Source organism: Eleginops maclovinus, chromosome 15, assembly GCF_036324505.1.
Source record: "Eleginops maclovinus isolate JMC-PN-2008 ecotype Puerto Natales chromosome 15, JC_Emac_rtc_rv5, whole genome shotgun sequence".
In the NCBI taxonomy this organism is placed as follows: Eukaryota; Metazoa; Chordata; class Actinopteri; order Perciformes; family Eleginopidae; genus Eleginops; species Eleginops maclovinus.
The window spans coordinates 2,122,052-2,134,608 of record NC_086363.1 but is presented as its reverse complement, the minus strand read 5'-3'; the positions used below and the strand labels follow the sequence as shown (position 1 = coordinate 2,134,608).

At 40.1% G+C, this 12,557-nt stretch overlaps 2 protein-coding genes across 5 annotated transcripts; both read right to left on the bottom strand.

Moving 5' to 3' along the window:
* Positions 1 to 866: 866 nt before the first annotated feature.
* Positions 867 to 3,572, bottom strand: LOC134877200 (uncharacterized). 2 transcript variants are annotated; one of them, XM_063902620.1, is made up of 7 exons: positions 3,440 to 3,572; positions 2,895 to 3,212; positions 2,496 to 2,753; positions 2,252 to 2,347; positions 1,943 to 2,029; positions 1,828 to 1,856; positions 867 to 1,142 (listed from the first exon to the last, which is right to left on the bottom strand). In XM_063902620.1, exons 1-7 carry the CDS (start codon positions 3,498 to 3,500, stop codon positions 1,077 to 1,079), a joined length of 915 nt encoding a protein of 304 aa, XP_063758690.1. In that variant the 5' UTR covers positions 3,501 to 3,572; the 3' UTR covers positions 867 to 1,076. The 2 variants fall into 2 exon arrangements, with proteins under 2 accessions (XP_063758690.1, XP_063758691.1); XM_063902621.1 differs by lacking the exon at positions 1,828 to 1,856 and having other exon boundaries at positions 867 to 1,775.
* Positions 3,573 to 4,150: 578 nt separating this feature from the next.
* LOC134877199 (uncharacterized) lies at positions 4,151 to 12,097 on the bottom strand. Of its 3 annotated transcripts, none has more exons than XM_063902618.1 (8): positions 11,781 to 12,097; positions 6,716 to 7,030; positions 6,325 to 6,585; positions 6,068 to 6,202; positions 5,639 to 5,728; positions 5,525 to 5,553; positions 5,334 to 5,402; positions 4,151 to 4,632 (listed from the first exon to the last, which is right to left on the bottom strand). In XM_063902618.1, exons 1-8 carry the CDS (start codon positions 11,839 to 11,841, stop codon positions 4,501 to 4,503), a joined length of 1,092 nt encoding a protein of 363 aa, XP_063758688.1. In that variant the 5' UTR covers positions 11,842 to 12,097; the 3' UTR covers positions 4,151 to 4,500. The 3 variants fall into 3 exon arrangements, with proteins under 3 accessions (XP_063758688.1, XP_063758687.1, XP_063758689.1); XM_063902617.1 differs by lacking the exon at positions 11,781 to 12,097 and adding an exon at positions 7,275 to 7,420; XM_063902619.1 differs by lacking the exons at positions 4,151 to 4,632; positions 5,334 to 5,402; positions 5,525 to 5,553; ... (2 more) ...; positions 6,325 to 6,585; positions 6,716 to 7,030 and adding exons at positions 8,569 to 9,447; positions 10,080 to 10,108; positions 10,191 to 10,277; ... (2 more) ...; positions 10,826 to 11,086; positions 11,217 to 11,540 and having other exon boundaries at positions 11,781 to 12,071.
* Positions 12,098 to 12,557: the final 460 nt, after the last annotated feature.

The window sequence follows — 12,557 nt, the reverse complement described above, 5'->3', positions numbered from 1 at the left end:
ATCACATCTACAGCTGAGGAGGGCAGGCCAAAACACAAGGGGAGGGAGGATGAGGGCGGAGCCAACAATCACAAAAAGGCAGGACAAAACAAAGACAGGAAGAGAATCAGAGATGACACAAGGACAGTGTTTGTACAAAATAAAACAGGAAATACAAAGAGCAAGATCCTGATGAAGACACTGTCAGTAGGAACCACAGAACACAGAGTAGAATTAAGATGAGTGTTATTTATCTGCAGAGTCTATTGTTATATCAGGTATAATAAAGAGAAGACTGACTTCATTCAGGCTGAACATACATTCAATCAGAGTCAGAAGTACTTTATTTATCCCAAACTGGGAATTATCTTCGTTGCAGCAGTGAAAAACAAAAAGAAGCAAAACAAATAAAATAATTAGAACTAAAAAATATAATATAAATAAAAATGAGAAATATAGAAATGTACAAAAAGGCAATAATGTGAATCAGTATGATGTAGATGTTGAGTGTGAAGGAGTGCATGTTAAGTCCAGTTCACAGAGAGGCTATGGAGCAGTGAGTGGTCTGCCAGCCAGAGGGGAGTTATAGTACAGAGTTATTGTAGAGGGCAGGAATGTTCTCCTGAACCTGTCCTCGTGACAGCGGAGCTGGAGCAGTCTGTTGGAGAAGGAGCTCCGCTGTCTGTCCAGCTGCAGGTGGAGAGGGGGGGGGGGGGGGTTATCCATGATGGACAGCAGTCTGTTCAGAGTCCTCCTCTCCACCACAGCCTCAAAACTGTCCAGTTTGATGCCGATGACCGAGCCAGCTTTCCTGATCAGTTTATTGATTCTGCTGGTGTCACCGGCCCTGATGCTGCCCCCCCCCCCAGCAAGGGAGCAGTATCAGCTCTGAAACCTTCAGCTGGGAGACAATATAAGGAAGTAAACAAGGGGTTAAAAGCTCTTTACAGGGAAATCCAGTGGCTTAATGAATCCAGACTTAAATGAAATAATATATAATTCAGAACAAGAGTAAAATCTTCCACTCCTGATGTGAAACGTGATGACAGACGTAGACGTTGTTGATCAGTGGAGTCTGATGGAGGCAGAAGTGTTGATCAAACTCCATCAGGAGATCTGAGGTTTTCATAGTCCACTGTACCGTCATCTGCATCATAACGCACCTGTGGAAAACAACACACACTCTGACTTGGTTACAAAGGATTTTAAGTAAACACAGTTCACAGTTGAGTCAGCAGACCCTGAACGCATCATCAGTTCCCGTCTGATCTGATTTCATCTGACTGACTTCAGGACAGTTTGCATTGGACTAGATTTTACTCTGCACATTATTCAAAGTAACAGGGACGTTACTTCAAAACTATCAGCATTGCTTTGGGAAGACAAGGCAAGTTCATTTCAACACAAGGCAACTCAAATAGACTTTTCAAAAATGAAGCATATTTAGAGCGTTAAGAAATATTGCAGCAGTTAAACAGAAGAGGCCCAAGGATGGAGCATTGAGGAACCCCACATGTCAACAAATCACACACATGTGACTTGAAGCCACTTTAGGTAAAGTAAGAGCATCCAGGACATTATGATGTAATTGAGTGAATCAGTCCTTTAAACCCGACCTCATCATGTTCAGGTTTTACTGACAGTGTCACAGAGGTGTTGATTCTGATCTGTGGTCTCTTTGGAGGCTGTAGTTTGTGTCTGTGTTGTAATGAACTGCATTATATTTCCATGTGTATCTAATATTTGCATCCTCTTCACTTGTTCTGTTTATTCCTGTCTTCTTCTATATCTACAGTCTATAATGAAGAGGGAGGAAACACAGTTCAGTATTCAGTTGACAAAACTCACAGTGATTTCATCCATCTGGGTTTTCTTCTCTGGAAAAAGAAAAGTCAACTTTAGTTTCTACAATCAAAAATCCAGATTTACCAACATTTTAGGTTTTATCTGTGAACGTTCTCACCTGCAGCTCTTGTCCATATGCTGACTGTAACCACGCTGATGATGAGAGCTGCTAAAGCCACAGACACGATGATGGGCCTCAAGAGACCTGGGAAGAGGATAAAAACACATTTCCTCGTAGCTTTAGATTTGATAGAAGGATAGAGATATATTGATTTCAGATTATAATCTGCACTTTGTCTACATTTAAGGGATTTCATATTTCTGAAAAAGCAGCTCCAAATACAACATATTAATTCATACATCCACAACTATACACTTCATCAATTCACATTCTCTTCACTCAATTATTAACATGCAGAATCACTACCTTGTAGTTTTGCTGGATCGTCAGTGATTCCAGAAGCTGTCGTAGTGAAACCTGATCTGATGTTGCTCTCCGTTGTTGCTGCTTTTGTGTCCTCACCTGAACAGAGGAACAAAACTCAACCACCGTTTCACTAGCAAACTGTCTGATGTGTAACGTGTCGTGATGTAAGACAGAAACTCCAGATCCGTTAAATAAGTAAAATGATATGAGTTAAGAGACTTTGAATGGCTCAACATGTTCTCACCTGAGGACTGAAGGCTGAAGGTCTGCACGTTGCCACCAGCTGTTACTGCACATCTAAATAAATTAGACCTTGATGTGTAACCATAATGAGAGGTCGGAAATGTCACAGAAGCATAACAGAGAGACTCTGATGTCCTCATCCCTCTGTTAGCTTTATCCACATCTGGACCCTGATACAGCCACTTCACTGAGACTCTACACCGTTCACTCTTCACAGAGCAGTGTAACGTCACCTCATCATTGTGCTGATGCTCAGTCACTGAAGATGGAGATATTGAGAGAGAAAGACAACAAGAGTAAAGTTAACTTCATCACTGTGATCAGAATGACTGTAATGTTTAGTGTAATCAGAGTATATGTTTACCAGACAGTTTGAAAACATCATGATGTAAATACTCACTGGTAACAACAGACAGATCAACCAGAGAGTCTGGACCTTGTTGTTCTCCTGATCTGATCTGTGTGCAGAAGTAACGACCAGCATCCTCCTTTGTGACCTTCTTTATAACCAGAGAACATGTCTCTGTGACTCTCAGTCTGTCTGAATGAGCACGGTTACCAATCTGTCCATGTCTAACCAGCTCTACTCTGCTTCCTGTAGAGAGCCAGGTAGTACCGTCACACTCATCCTGATCCTGAATCACATTGTTACAGGGCAAAGTGACTTCATCTCCATCTCTTACAGAGAGGAATAGGAAACGCTGTCCGGTTGCAGCCCCTGAATAAAGAGATAATATAAAGAACACAGAGAAATAAAAATGTTCATTTAAGATACAACAAAAGTGTCCCTGTGTGTTTTAAAGTGGCCTTCCCCTGGTTGGAAGACAAACAGACCTCTTGTCTGTCTTGGTTAAACGGAGGTTAGGTAATAAAGTCACGTTCATGATGAATAAATCACCTTTTTGAAGTTTCTGAATCTCATAAACATGTTGTAGGAATCCTTACCTGTAAACTGGAGCAGCAGAATAAGAAGTGGAGATATTATAATCCGTTTGAACTCGGTCATCGTGTCTCTGTCTGCGTGTAAGTCTCTGGACTGGCTGCTTCTTCAAGAGAAATGTTGAAATGTACTTTCCATTATTAGAAATGTGTCACTTCCTCAAAGTAGCTGCCTCTTCTTTTATCTTGTAGTTTTCTTGTTAATTTGACTCTCCGCAGTGACTCAGTCAAGATGTCACTTCCTGTTGGTGCACTTTAATAACTTTCATATGAAAAACAGAACCGTATAAGCACATATTTCAAACATCGATATCGTTATTTTTGTAACATCAGACTTTAAGGTTTGGTCATCAGTGCAACAGAGGAAGGTGAGCATGTAAAGACTGTTGGTTTTAATAAATGTTAACAACCTGGTGGTTCCTCTCGGTATCTTGCAGTTCATTTTTAACCTCTGTCTGAGAACTCAAGGAGAGGTGTTGTTTGGAGGATGTGGTTAACAAAAGCAGCAGAGCTCTGCAGCTTCACACCACTGATGCTGACCAGATAAGGTGCAGAACCAATATAGAATAAATAGAAAGAATCAGTAGGGGGTAGATATGAATAAGTCCCGATATAAACAGGATGAACAGCAGTTGCTAAAGGCAGTGCAGCTGTGAGTACAGGTAATGCTATTCAGTCCAGGTTGTGATGTTACGTCATGACAGACCATACAAGAGAGGCTGATAGGTCACTTTATTTAGTGGAACACAAAACAATCAAATGAACTGAAGAAAAAGCAATATTACATTCAATTATATTATAAACACAGTAATTAAAAAGGCTAAATAAACTTTACCAAACCTTCATTATGCCGCTGCTGTAAGTATTAAGAGTACAGTTTATCTCCAACATGTCTGCCCCTTTCACAATCCCCCTCTGCTGTATTCTCTGTTTGCTGCTATTAAGCCAAAAAAAAGCAAAACCTGATAAAGATACTCTCATTATTACTCTGCTCGCTTTACCATTACAACTCTAAACCTATGATCCAAAGAAGCGCCATTTAGTTTTGTCTGCAACATTTCATTGTGTTATTTTCTCTGTTTGTCGACGGTGGCGTAGAGGAGGCTGGGATCAGCGGAGGCTGCAGGGGAAGAGGAGGGAGCTCTCACAGTGCTGTAGGTCACTGCATCCTCTTCATCCTCTTTATGATGAAGGTGAGCCTGGAGGGAAAGAGTCAATCTCATGAAATGCAAATAAAAGAGTTCTGAAAGTCCTGATTTTGCTGCCATGTAACAACTGAGTCGTTCCCTTTGCTGCAGCGTTAGGAAATGCATTAAACCTGCAGTCCCTCTCAGGGCCAGCAGGGGGCACATCTGGTTCCTCAAAGATGTCAGATTGTATAGAAGTCTATGAGAAAATGACCCTACTTCCCACTTGATTTATTACCTCAGTAAACATTTTCCTGGTGAGTTCATGGTCTCAATCTGTAGTTTCAAGTCTTCTTTAAAACAGAATGAAGTTCTTTTGGTAAATCATGGTCACATTTTGACGATAAAGGAAAGTGTGATTTAGGGCGGGGCTACATTGTGATTGACACATTAGTACCACGGCATTGACCGTGTCTGGCTGCTTTGTGTGTTTCCGTCTTTCAACTCTTTCCACAAACCAATGAGTGACGTAATGGTTACTTTGTCCATTTCTGACATACATAGAAATACATACAGTCATAACCAAAAGGCCACGGTTCATCGCCTGGTGACCATGGACATATACAGAACCATTTAAACCAACCTGGCCTTTAGTTTCACACCACAGAGACTGACAGCAGAATAATAAATCCTGAATAATAATCAACTTGTATCATTTTGAATCAGTGTCCCTCTTTATTAACTTCACTAGTGTAATTAATGAGACAGCTTACCCTGGCTTTGCTGCTGCTCCTACTGGTGTAGCTGATGGAGGCATAGGAAACACCACCTTCAGGATCAGCCTTCACAAATAAAATCGATCATTATGAATTACCCCTTACTCTCTGTTTAACAAGTTCAGAAATGTGGTTACTTATTCTGTTTTAGGTGGAAGAATTATTCCATTATTCCCCTTTAAACTCACCATGTCGTCATCGGTCTGTGTTTCGGTCCCTGACAAGAACAAAAAGAGGAGATGGACTGAATCTTCCACAGTTCAAATCCAGGGTTATGAAGTGTAACCTGTGAATGTCCTCACCCTGAGTCCTCTTCCGTCTGATGACAGCCACAGAGATTATTGTGAGAGCTGCAACACCCACTGTCACAACGATGAGCCCCCACCACCAGCCTGGAAAAGAGAAGTTAGAAGTGTGAGATGAAGTCAGAGGTTTGTAGCGTCTCTTTATCTTTAACATCTGAAGGAACAAAGTGTGTTTTGTCTGCATGTCTTTTCTAACTGTAAATGTTTCTGTTCTGTCTCTACTTTTTTTAATGAATGAAATAACAAAATGCTGTTCAGTTATTAAAACAAACGTAAGCATCTCACAGCATGACATAAAGATGTGAGACATCAGGATGAAGGATTTTAAACAGCTCATCATATTCTCACCTGAGGCCTGAAGAGAAGCAGCTGCGGTTCTCTCCTGTAACCATCAAACACTTTACAAGAAGATAACTTTAACCTGACCTGAGTTCATGTTGTTGTTAGCTGTTGTTGTTGTTGTTGTTGGTTTAGCTGTTGTTGTTGTTGTTGTTGGTTTAGCTGTTGTTGTTGTTTTTATTGGTGGTGGTGGATTAGGTTTTTCTTGTTTTGTGTCCTCACCTGAACAAATGAAAATAACTCAACAAACTATTCCGTCTGAAACTTCCATAAAATAAATCAATATTTCAGTTATTTTTTAACATCAGATTGAAGTGACTTTAAACAGCTCATCATGTTCTCACCTGAGGACTGAGGAGTGAAGGTGTGCACGTTGCCACCAGCTGTTACTGCACATTTAAATAACTTAGACCTTGATTTGTAACTAAAATGAGAGGTCAGAAATGTCACAGAGGCAGAGCAGGAAGACGTTGATGTCTTTATCTCTCTGTGATCTTTATCCACATCTCGACCCTGAAACAGCCACTTCACTGTGAGTCCACAGTCTCCATATGTCGACACAGAGCAGTGTAACGTCACCTCATCAGTGTCCTGATGTTCAGTCACTGAAGATGGAGATATTGAGAGACAAAGACAACAAGAGTAAAGTTAACTTCATCACTGTGATCATAATTATTGTATAGATTCAGTATATTGTTTTATAGAGTTTGAAAACATCATGATGTAAATACTCACTGGTAACAACAGACAGATCAACCAGAGAGTCTGGACCTTGTTGTTGTCCTGATCTGAACTGTCTGCACAAGTAACGACCAGCATCCTCCTCTGTGACCTTCTTTATAACCAGAGAACAGTTTTTCAAAACTCTCAGTCTGTCTGATTTAGCTTTGTGAATCTTTCCGTGTTCAAACAGCGTCACTGCTGGTGCGTTTGTTGAAGAGTAGAAGTACCAGGTAGTACTCTTACACTCATCCTGATCATGTAACAGATTTTCAAAAGGCAGAATGAATTTACCTCCAACTTTAACAAGGAGGGAGTCACCTTTCACATCTGCAGAAAAAAATAAATGGAAAGAAATATAAATACAACTGAAGAGTTAAAAGTTACCATGACGATCATTATAGATACAGAAGTTTTAAAATATATTACTGAGAAATGTTTGGTTTACAAGGCTTCACTGAACTCACCACGATACAAACACATCTCATTCCTCAGTTAAAGGAACAGTACGTAGTAAATTACCATTACTGATATTAAAGCTATTTTATATAAAGTGTGTTTTCTGCGTCCCCACCTGTGAAGCGGAGCAGCAGCATCAGGAATGAAGACATTAGGATCCTTCTGAATTCAGACATCGTGCTTATCTCTCGGTCTCTGGCTCTCGACTGTCAGAGTCTCTAACCTGCTGCTTCTTTAACATGGACTCAGCATCTACTTCCTGTGATAATGAAATCACTTCCTCAAACATCTCTCCCCTGATGGCTGTTGGGTTAAAGTGTGATATTAGCTTTTAATCTCCCAGAATCTTTTGTGGATAAAGAAAAATGAAACCTTTGCAAAATCTGATTCCAATTGTGATGCATTTCACTGACTGTCTTATCTGTGGTTATTCTCAGTGAGGGTCCCTGTACAAACACGCTCTTCATCAGCAGTGCAACAGAGGAAGTTGAGCATGTAAAGATGGTGAGTTTTAATGAATATTAACAACATGCTGGTTCCTCTTTGTATCTTTGCAGATGTATTTTTAGTCTTTCTGAGAACTGAAGACGCCTTTCTGTGAAGATGTGGTTTACAGCAGCAGCAGAGCTCTGCAGGTTTTACCCATAAATACACACAATGAGCGTCTAATGAAACTCTCTTTAGTTGGCTACTTGGAAACACATGTATTAGCCGGTGTAATGTTCACGTTGTTTGGTCAGTCTTTACTTCTGTCTGGCAGGAGGATGGCCTGGTGGCAGATAGAGGGACCAGATGGGAGGAGCAGAAGTAGAGGACGTGATGAAGGTCAACCAAACTTATGAACGCGGTAGAAAACTATAGGAGGATGAAGAACCTCTCTGGAGGGTAAGAGCTGTGACAGGACCACAGTTTTTGCTGGTGGGAAGTCGAGACTCCCTCATGTCTGCAGAACAAAGCCAAGACCTCCTCGACTTAGCAGACAGAACTGAGCGCTTCCACAGTTTTGCAGGAGAAACAGGCATTGAGCACAACTTGGCAGAAGTCCAAACACTCTGTTGCAACTCAACAGGGTAAAAGGGGTTAGTCAGGGGACTTGAAAAGGTTTATAACCACCTAGCCAGGTTCTTAGGCCTCTTCTTGATGTGACGCTCTCAGAGCTTACTCTCTGATGTGACGCTCTTTCCGCTCTCCTAGAACACATTACAGTATGTAAGACAAATCAAACAGTCTCACTTTCTTTCTTGCCTTATACCTGATCCCAGGATATTACCACAGCGCCACCAAATGTGCAACACCTTACTTATCTCTTACACATACAGTGTGTTGTACACAAAGAGAGAGCCCAGGCAAAGAGAGGCGTTAAACCCAACAACCTGTCTGTGAGTCGGAGATAGAGAGAGAAACACAACTCATTATGGAATTGAGCAGAAGTGCTCTTTTTATTTGGGTTGTATATCATTATAAGCAAAGCAAAAAAAGGAGTCACATATTCCATCAGGACTTACTGTACATGCTGTAGGCATTTCAGGTTTAGGAAAACATATATAGTGAGTATAGTAAATGATTATGTAGACTATTGATCAGATATATACAGCATGTGCAGCAGTTACAGTAGGCAGTGCAGGTTTATATACTGTAGGTTTAAGAACTCGTTATGCTGTAATCAGACAGTATATGAATCATAGGGTTGAAAAACCAGATAAAAGCCATTCATGAAGTTATTAAACCAACACTAGAGTGACTGATTTCCCCTAGAGAACTCAATTAACAGATCAAGTTTACAGATCATTTTACAATTTAGATATGTTATGAATTCAACCCTGCACTTATATATATGAACATGAGCATCAGTTACAGAAAGAAGTGAAGATATAAGAGTCAAATATATCCTGTGAGTAAAAGCAATGCTAATAATAAGAGATTATATAGAGAATAAACAGCTGGAGGTTAAATATGAATACTGTGTGTAGACTACAGATCAGATTTAGACAGGATAACGATGTATGGGAATGTGAGAGCATAATTAAAGGACGTTACATCAGAAATAACTGAACATCATGAGCTGTGTTTCCTATTGAATGCAGCTGAGTTTCTGAAGTGCCTCTCACGGGGCTCAGGTGTTTTCAGGCATCAGAAATGTTCAAATGATCTCACGGTTCTCCTGTTTTCTCCTGTAAATATGAGGAGGTGAGGTCTGACAGCACTGGACTCTGAGGGGAGGTGATGCTGTTGATCAGTCACACATCGTTCTCATAGTTCCCCTCATCTTCATCTTCATCATTCTGCTCCTGTCAACATGGAACAAACACATGGTGAAAACACAGAGCAGAGCTGGGACGTAACTAAGTACATTTACTCAGTTCTGTAGTTTAGTATATACTGTAAGGGCTTTACTTGACTATCATCAGTTAACGCTACTTTATATTTTAACTGCGCCTTATTTTGGGGTTTAATTTGGGATGTTTTCCTCCACTGCATTTATTAATTGTTATTGCTCATTTCTGTTTTTATTTTTACTTATTTGTTTTTATTTCATTCTATAATTGAGCAACAATATGATATATTATATGGCATAAATAACAAGTTAAGCTCCCCATTAATATGTAAAGTACACTTAATATAATTATATATATTATATTATTACATTCTCCCTGATCAGCTCTTTCCCTTTATCTATATTTTTATTATTAATCATATTTATATGTTGGAGTGTTTTTACATCGTAGTATTGCTGCTTTAATGAAGTGCAATATCTCAGTACTTCCTCCACCCCTGGGTATCGTGTCATGCTCAATGAACCACAGAGATAAGCACTTCTTTTCAACACAAATTGCACATTTTACTCCTGTATTAAATCTTATCTTCACAGTTAAAGGAAAACAATAAATATTACAAGCTATTGTTTTATATTTCAACTCACAAGGTTTTTCTTCCTCCGTATTTTGCCCCCTGAAAAAAACAAAAAGACAAACATGTTGACTTCAGCTTCCATGTTTTACGTGTTCCTTTTCTTCAATGTGTGGACCCTCACCTTTAGTCCCGGTCCATATGTTGACTGTTACCACACTGATGACGAGAGCTGCTAGACAGAGAGACACCGTGACGACCCACCACAAAGCTGGAAAGAGAGAAGTACAAAGTGTGAAATATAGTCAGAGCTTTTTAGCCACACCGTCTCTGTAAACGTATCTGTTCTGCTCTGTCACTACCTGGTGTTTGTTTGCAGTTTGTTGGTGATATGGTAGTCATCTTCCCTGCATCATCACCTTAATGAATGAAATAACAAAATGCTGTTCAGTTATTAAAACAAACGTAAGCATCTCACACCATGACATAAAGATGTGAGACATCAGGATGAAGGATTTTAAACAGCTCATCATGTTCTCACCTGAGGCCTGAAGAGAAACAGCTGTGGTTCTCTCCTGTAACCATCAAACACTTTACAAGAAGATAACTTTAACCTGACCTGAGTTCATGTTGTTGTTAGCTGTTGTTGTTGTTGTTGTTGTTGTTGGTTTAGGTTTTTCTGGATTTGTGTCCTCACCTGAACAAATGAAAATAACTCAACAAACTATTCCGTCTGAAACTTCCATAAAATAAATCAATATTTCCGTTATTTTTTAACATCAGATTGAAGTGACTTTAAACAGCTCATCATGTTCTCACCTGAGGACTGAGGAGTGAAGGTGTGCACGTTGCCACCAGCTGTTACTGCACATTTAAATAACTTAGACCTTGGTGTGTTACTAAAATGAGAGGTCTGAAATGTCACAGAGGCAGAGCAGGAAGACGTTGAAGTCTTTATCTCTCTGTGATCTTTATCCACATCTCGACTCTGAAACAGCCACTTCACTGTGAGTCCACAGTCTCCAGATGTCGACACAGAGCAGCGTAACGTCACCTCATCAGTGTCCTGATGTTCAGTCACTGAAGATGGAGATATTGAGAGAGAAAGACAACAAGAGTAAAGTTAACTTCATCACTGTGATCATAATTATTGTATAGATTCAGTATATTGTTTTATAGAGTTTGAAAACATCATGATGTAAATACTCACTGGTAACAACAGACAGATCAACCAGAGAGTCTGGACCTTGTTGTTGTCCTGATCTGAACTGTCTGCAGGTGTAACGACCAGCATCCTCCTCTGTGACCTTCTTTATAACCAGAGAACAGTTTTTCAAAACTCTCAGTCTGTCTGATTTAGCTTTGGGATCTTTGTGAATCTTTCCGTGTTCAAATAGCGGCACTGTGCTTCTTGAATCACTGAAGAGCCAGATAATACTCTCACACTCATCCTGATCATGTAACACATTTTCAAAAGACAGAGTGACTTCACCTCCAACTTTGACAATGTGGGAGTCACCTTTCACATCTGCAGCTGCAAAATAGAATAAAAACGGTAATAAATATGAATACAACTGTAGAGTGTATAGTGAGCATGATGATCATTATAGATAAAGAAGTTTAATAAAGTATCTGATTTGGTTTCCTAAAGGTCACTGAACACACCACGATACAAACACATCTCATCATCCTCAGTTAAAGGAACAGTACGTAGTAAAGTACCATTACTGATATTAAAGCTGTTTTATTTAAAGTGTGTTTTCTGCGTCCTCACCTGTGAAGCGGAGCAGCAGCATCAGGAATGAAGACATTAGGATCCTTCTGAATTCAGACATGGTGCTTCTCTCTCGGTCTCTGGCTCTCGACTGTCAGAGTCTCTAACCTGCTGCTTCTTTAACATGATCTCAGCACCGATGAAAACAGCAGATCTTGATAAGCAATAGAATAGGGGAAGTTGAACGTGGGAAGATGTTTCTTGGTTCCGTATTTCACATACAGTAATGTCTCTTCTGAGAACTGAAGGAGAAGTGTTGCCATGAGAATGAAGTTAACACCAGCAGCAGCGCTCTAGAGGTTTTGGTCAACAGAAAACCTCAGGCACGTTTTCAGTTGAACAACAGAGGAGTCATTTAGGCCGCTGTGAGACTGAAGCAGTCTGAGCTGACATCCAGTCACTGTGGAGGACTGTGCCAAATTTACATTGAGACACAATGTGGCTGTTTATTTTAAGATCAGTGCATTCCCAGGCCCTGCGTGGCTCTAGACCAAGTGCGGTATGTGGAAAAAGATTTGCCACTGTTTCCATCTTTGCGGAATCTGTTTATCTTATTCCAAAATACAGCATGCAGTTGTCAGTTCAGAGGAGCCGATACAAAGGAACAACTAGCATAAATCCACTGTTCGACCTCCTACTTTCTCCAAGTCCATTGCAAGGGGACAGGTACTGTATATTAATCATGTGCTGTTTACATTCTTATTGTTTAGTTTCTTTGTGTTATAGCTCAACATGATTTAATGGCCGATGAGATAGGGGAGGAGAGGACTCTTTAAA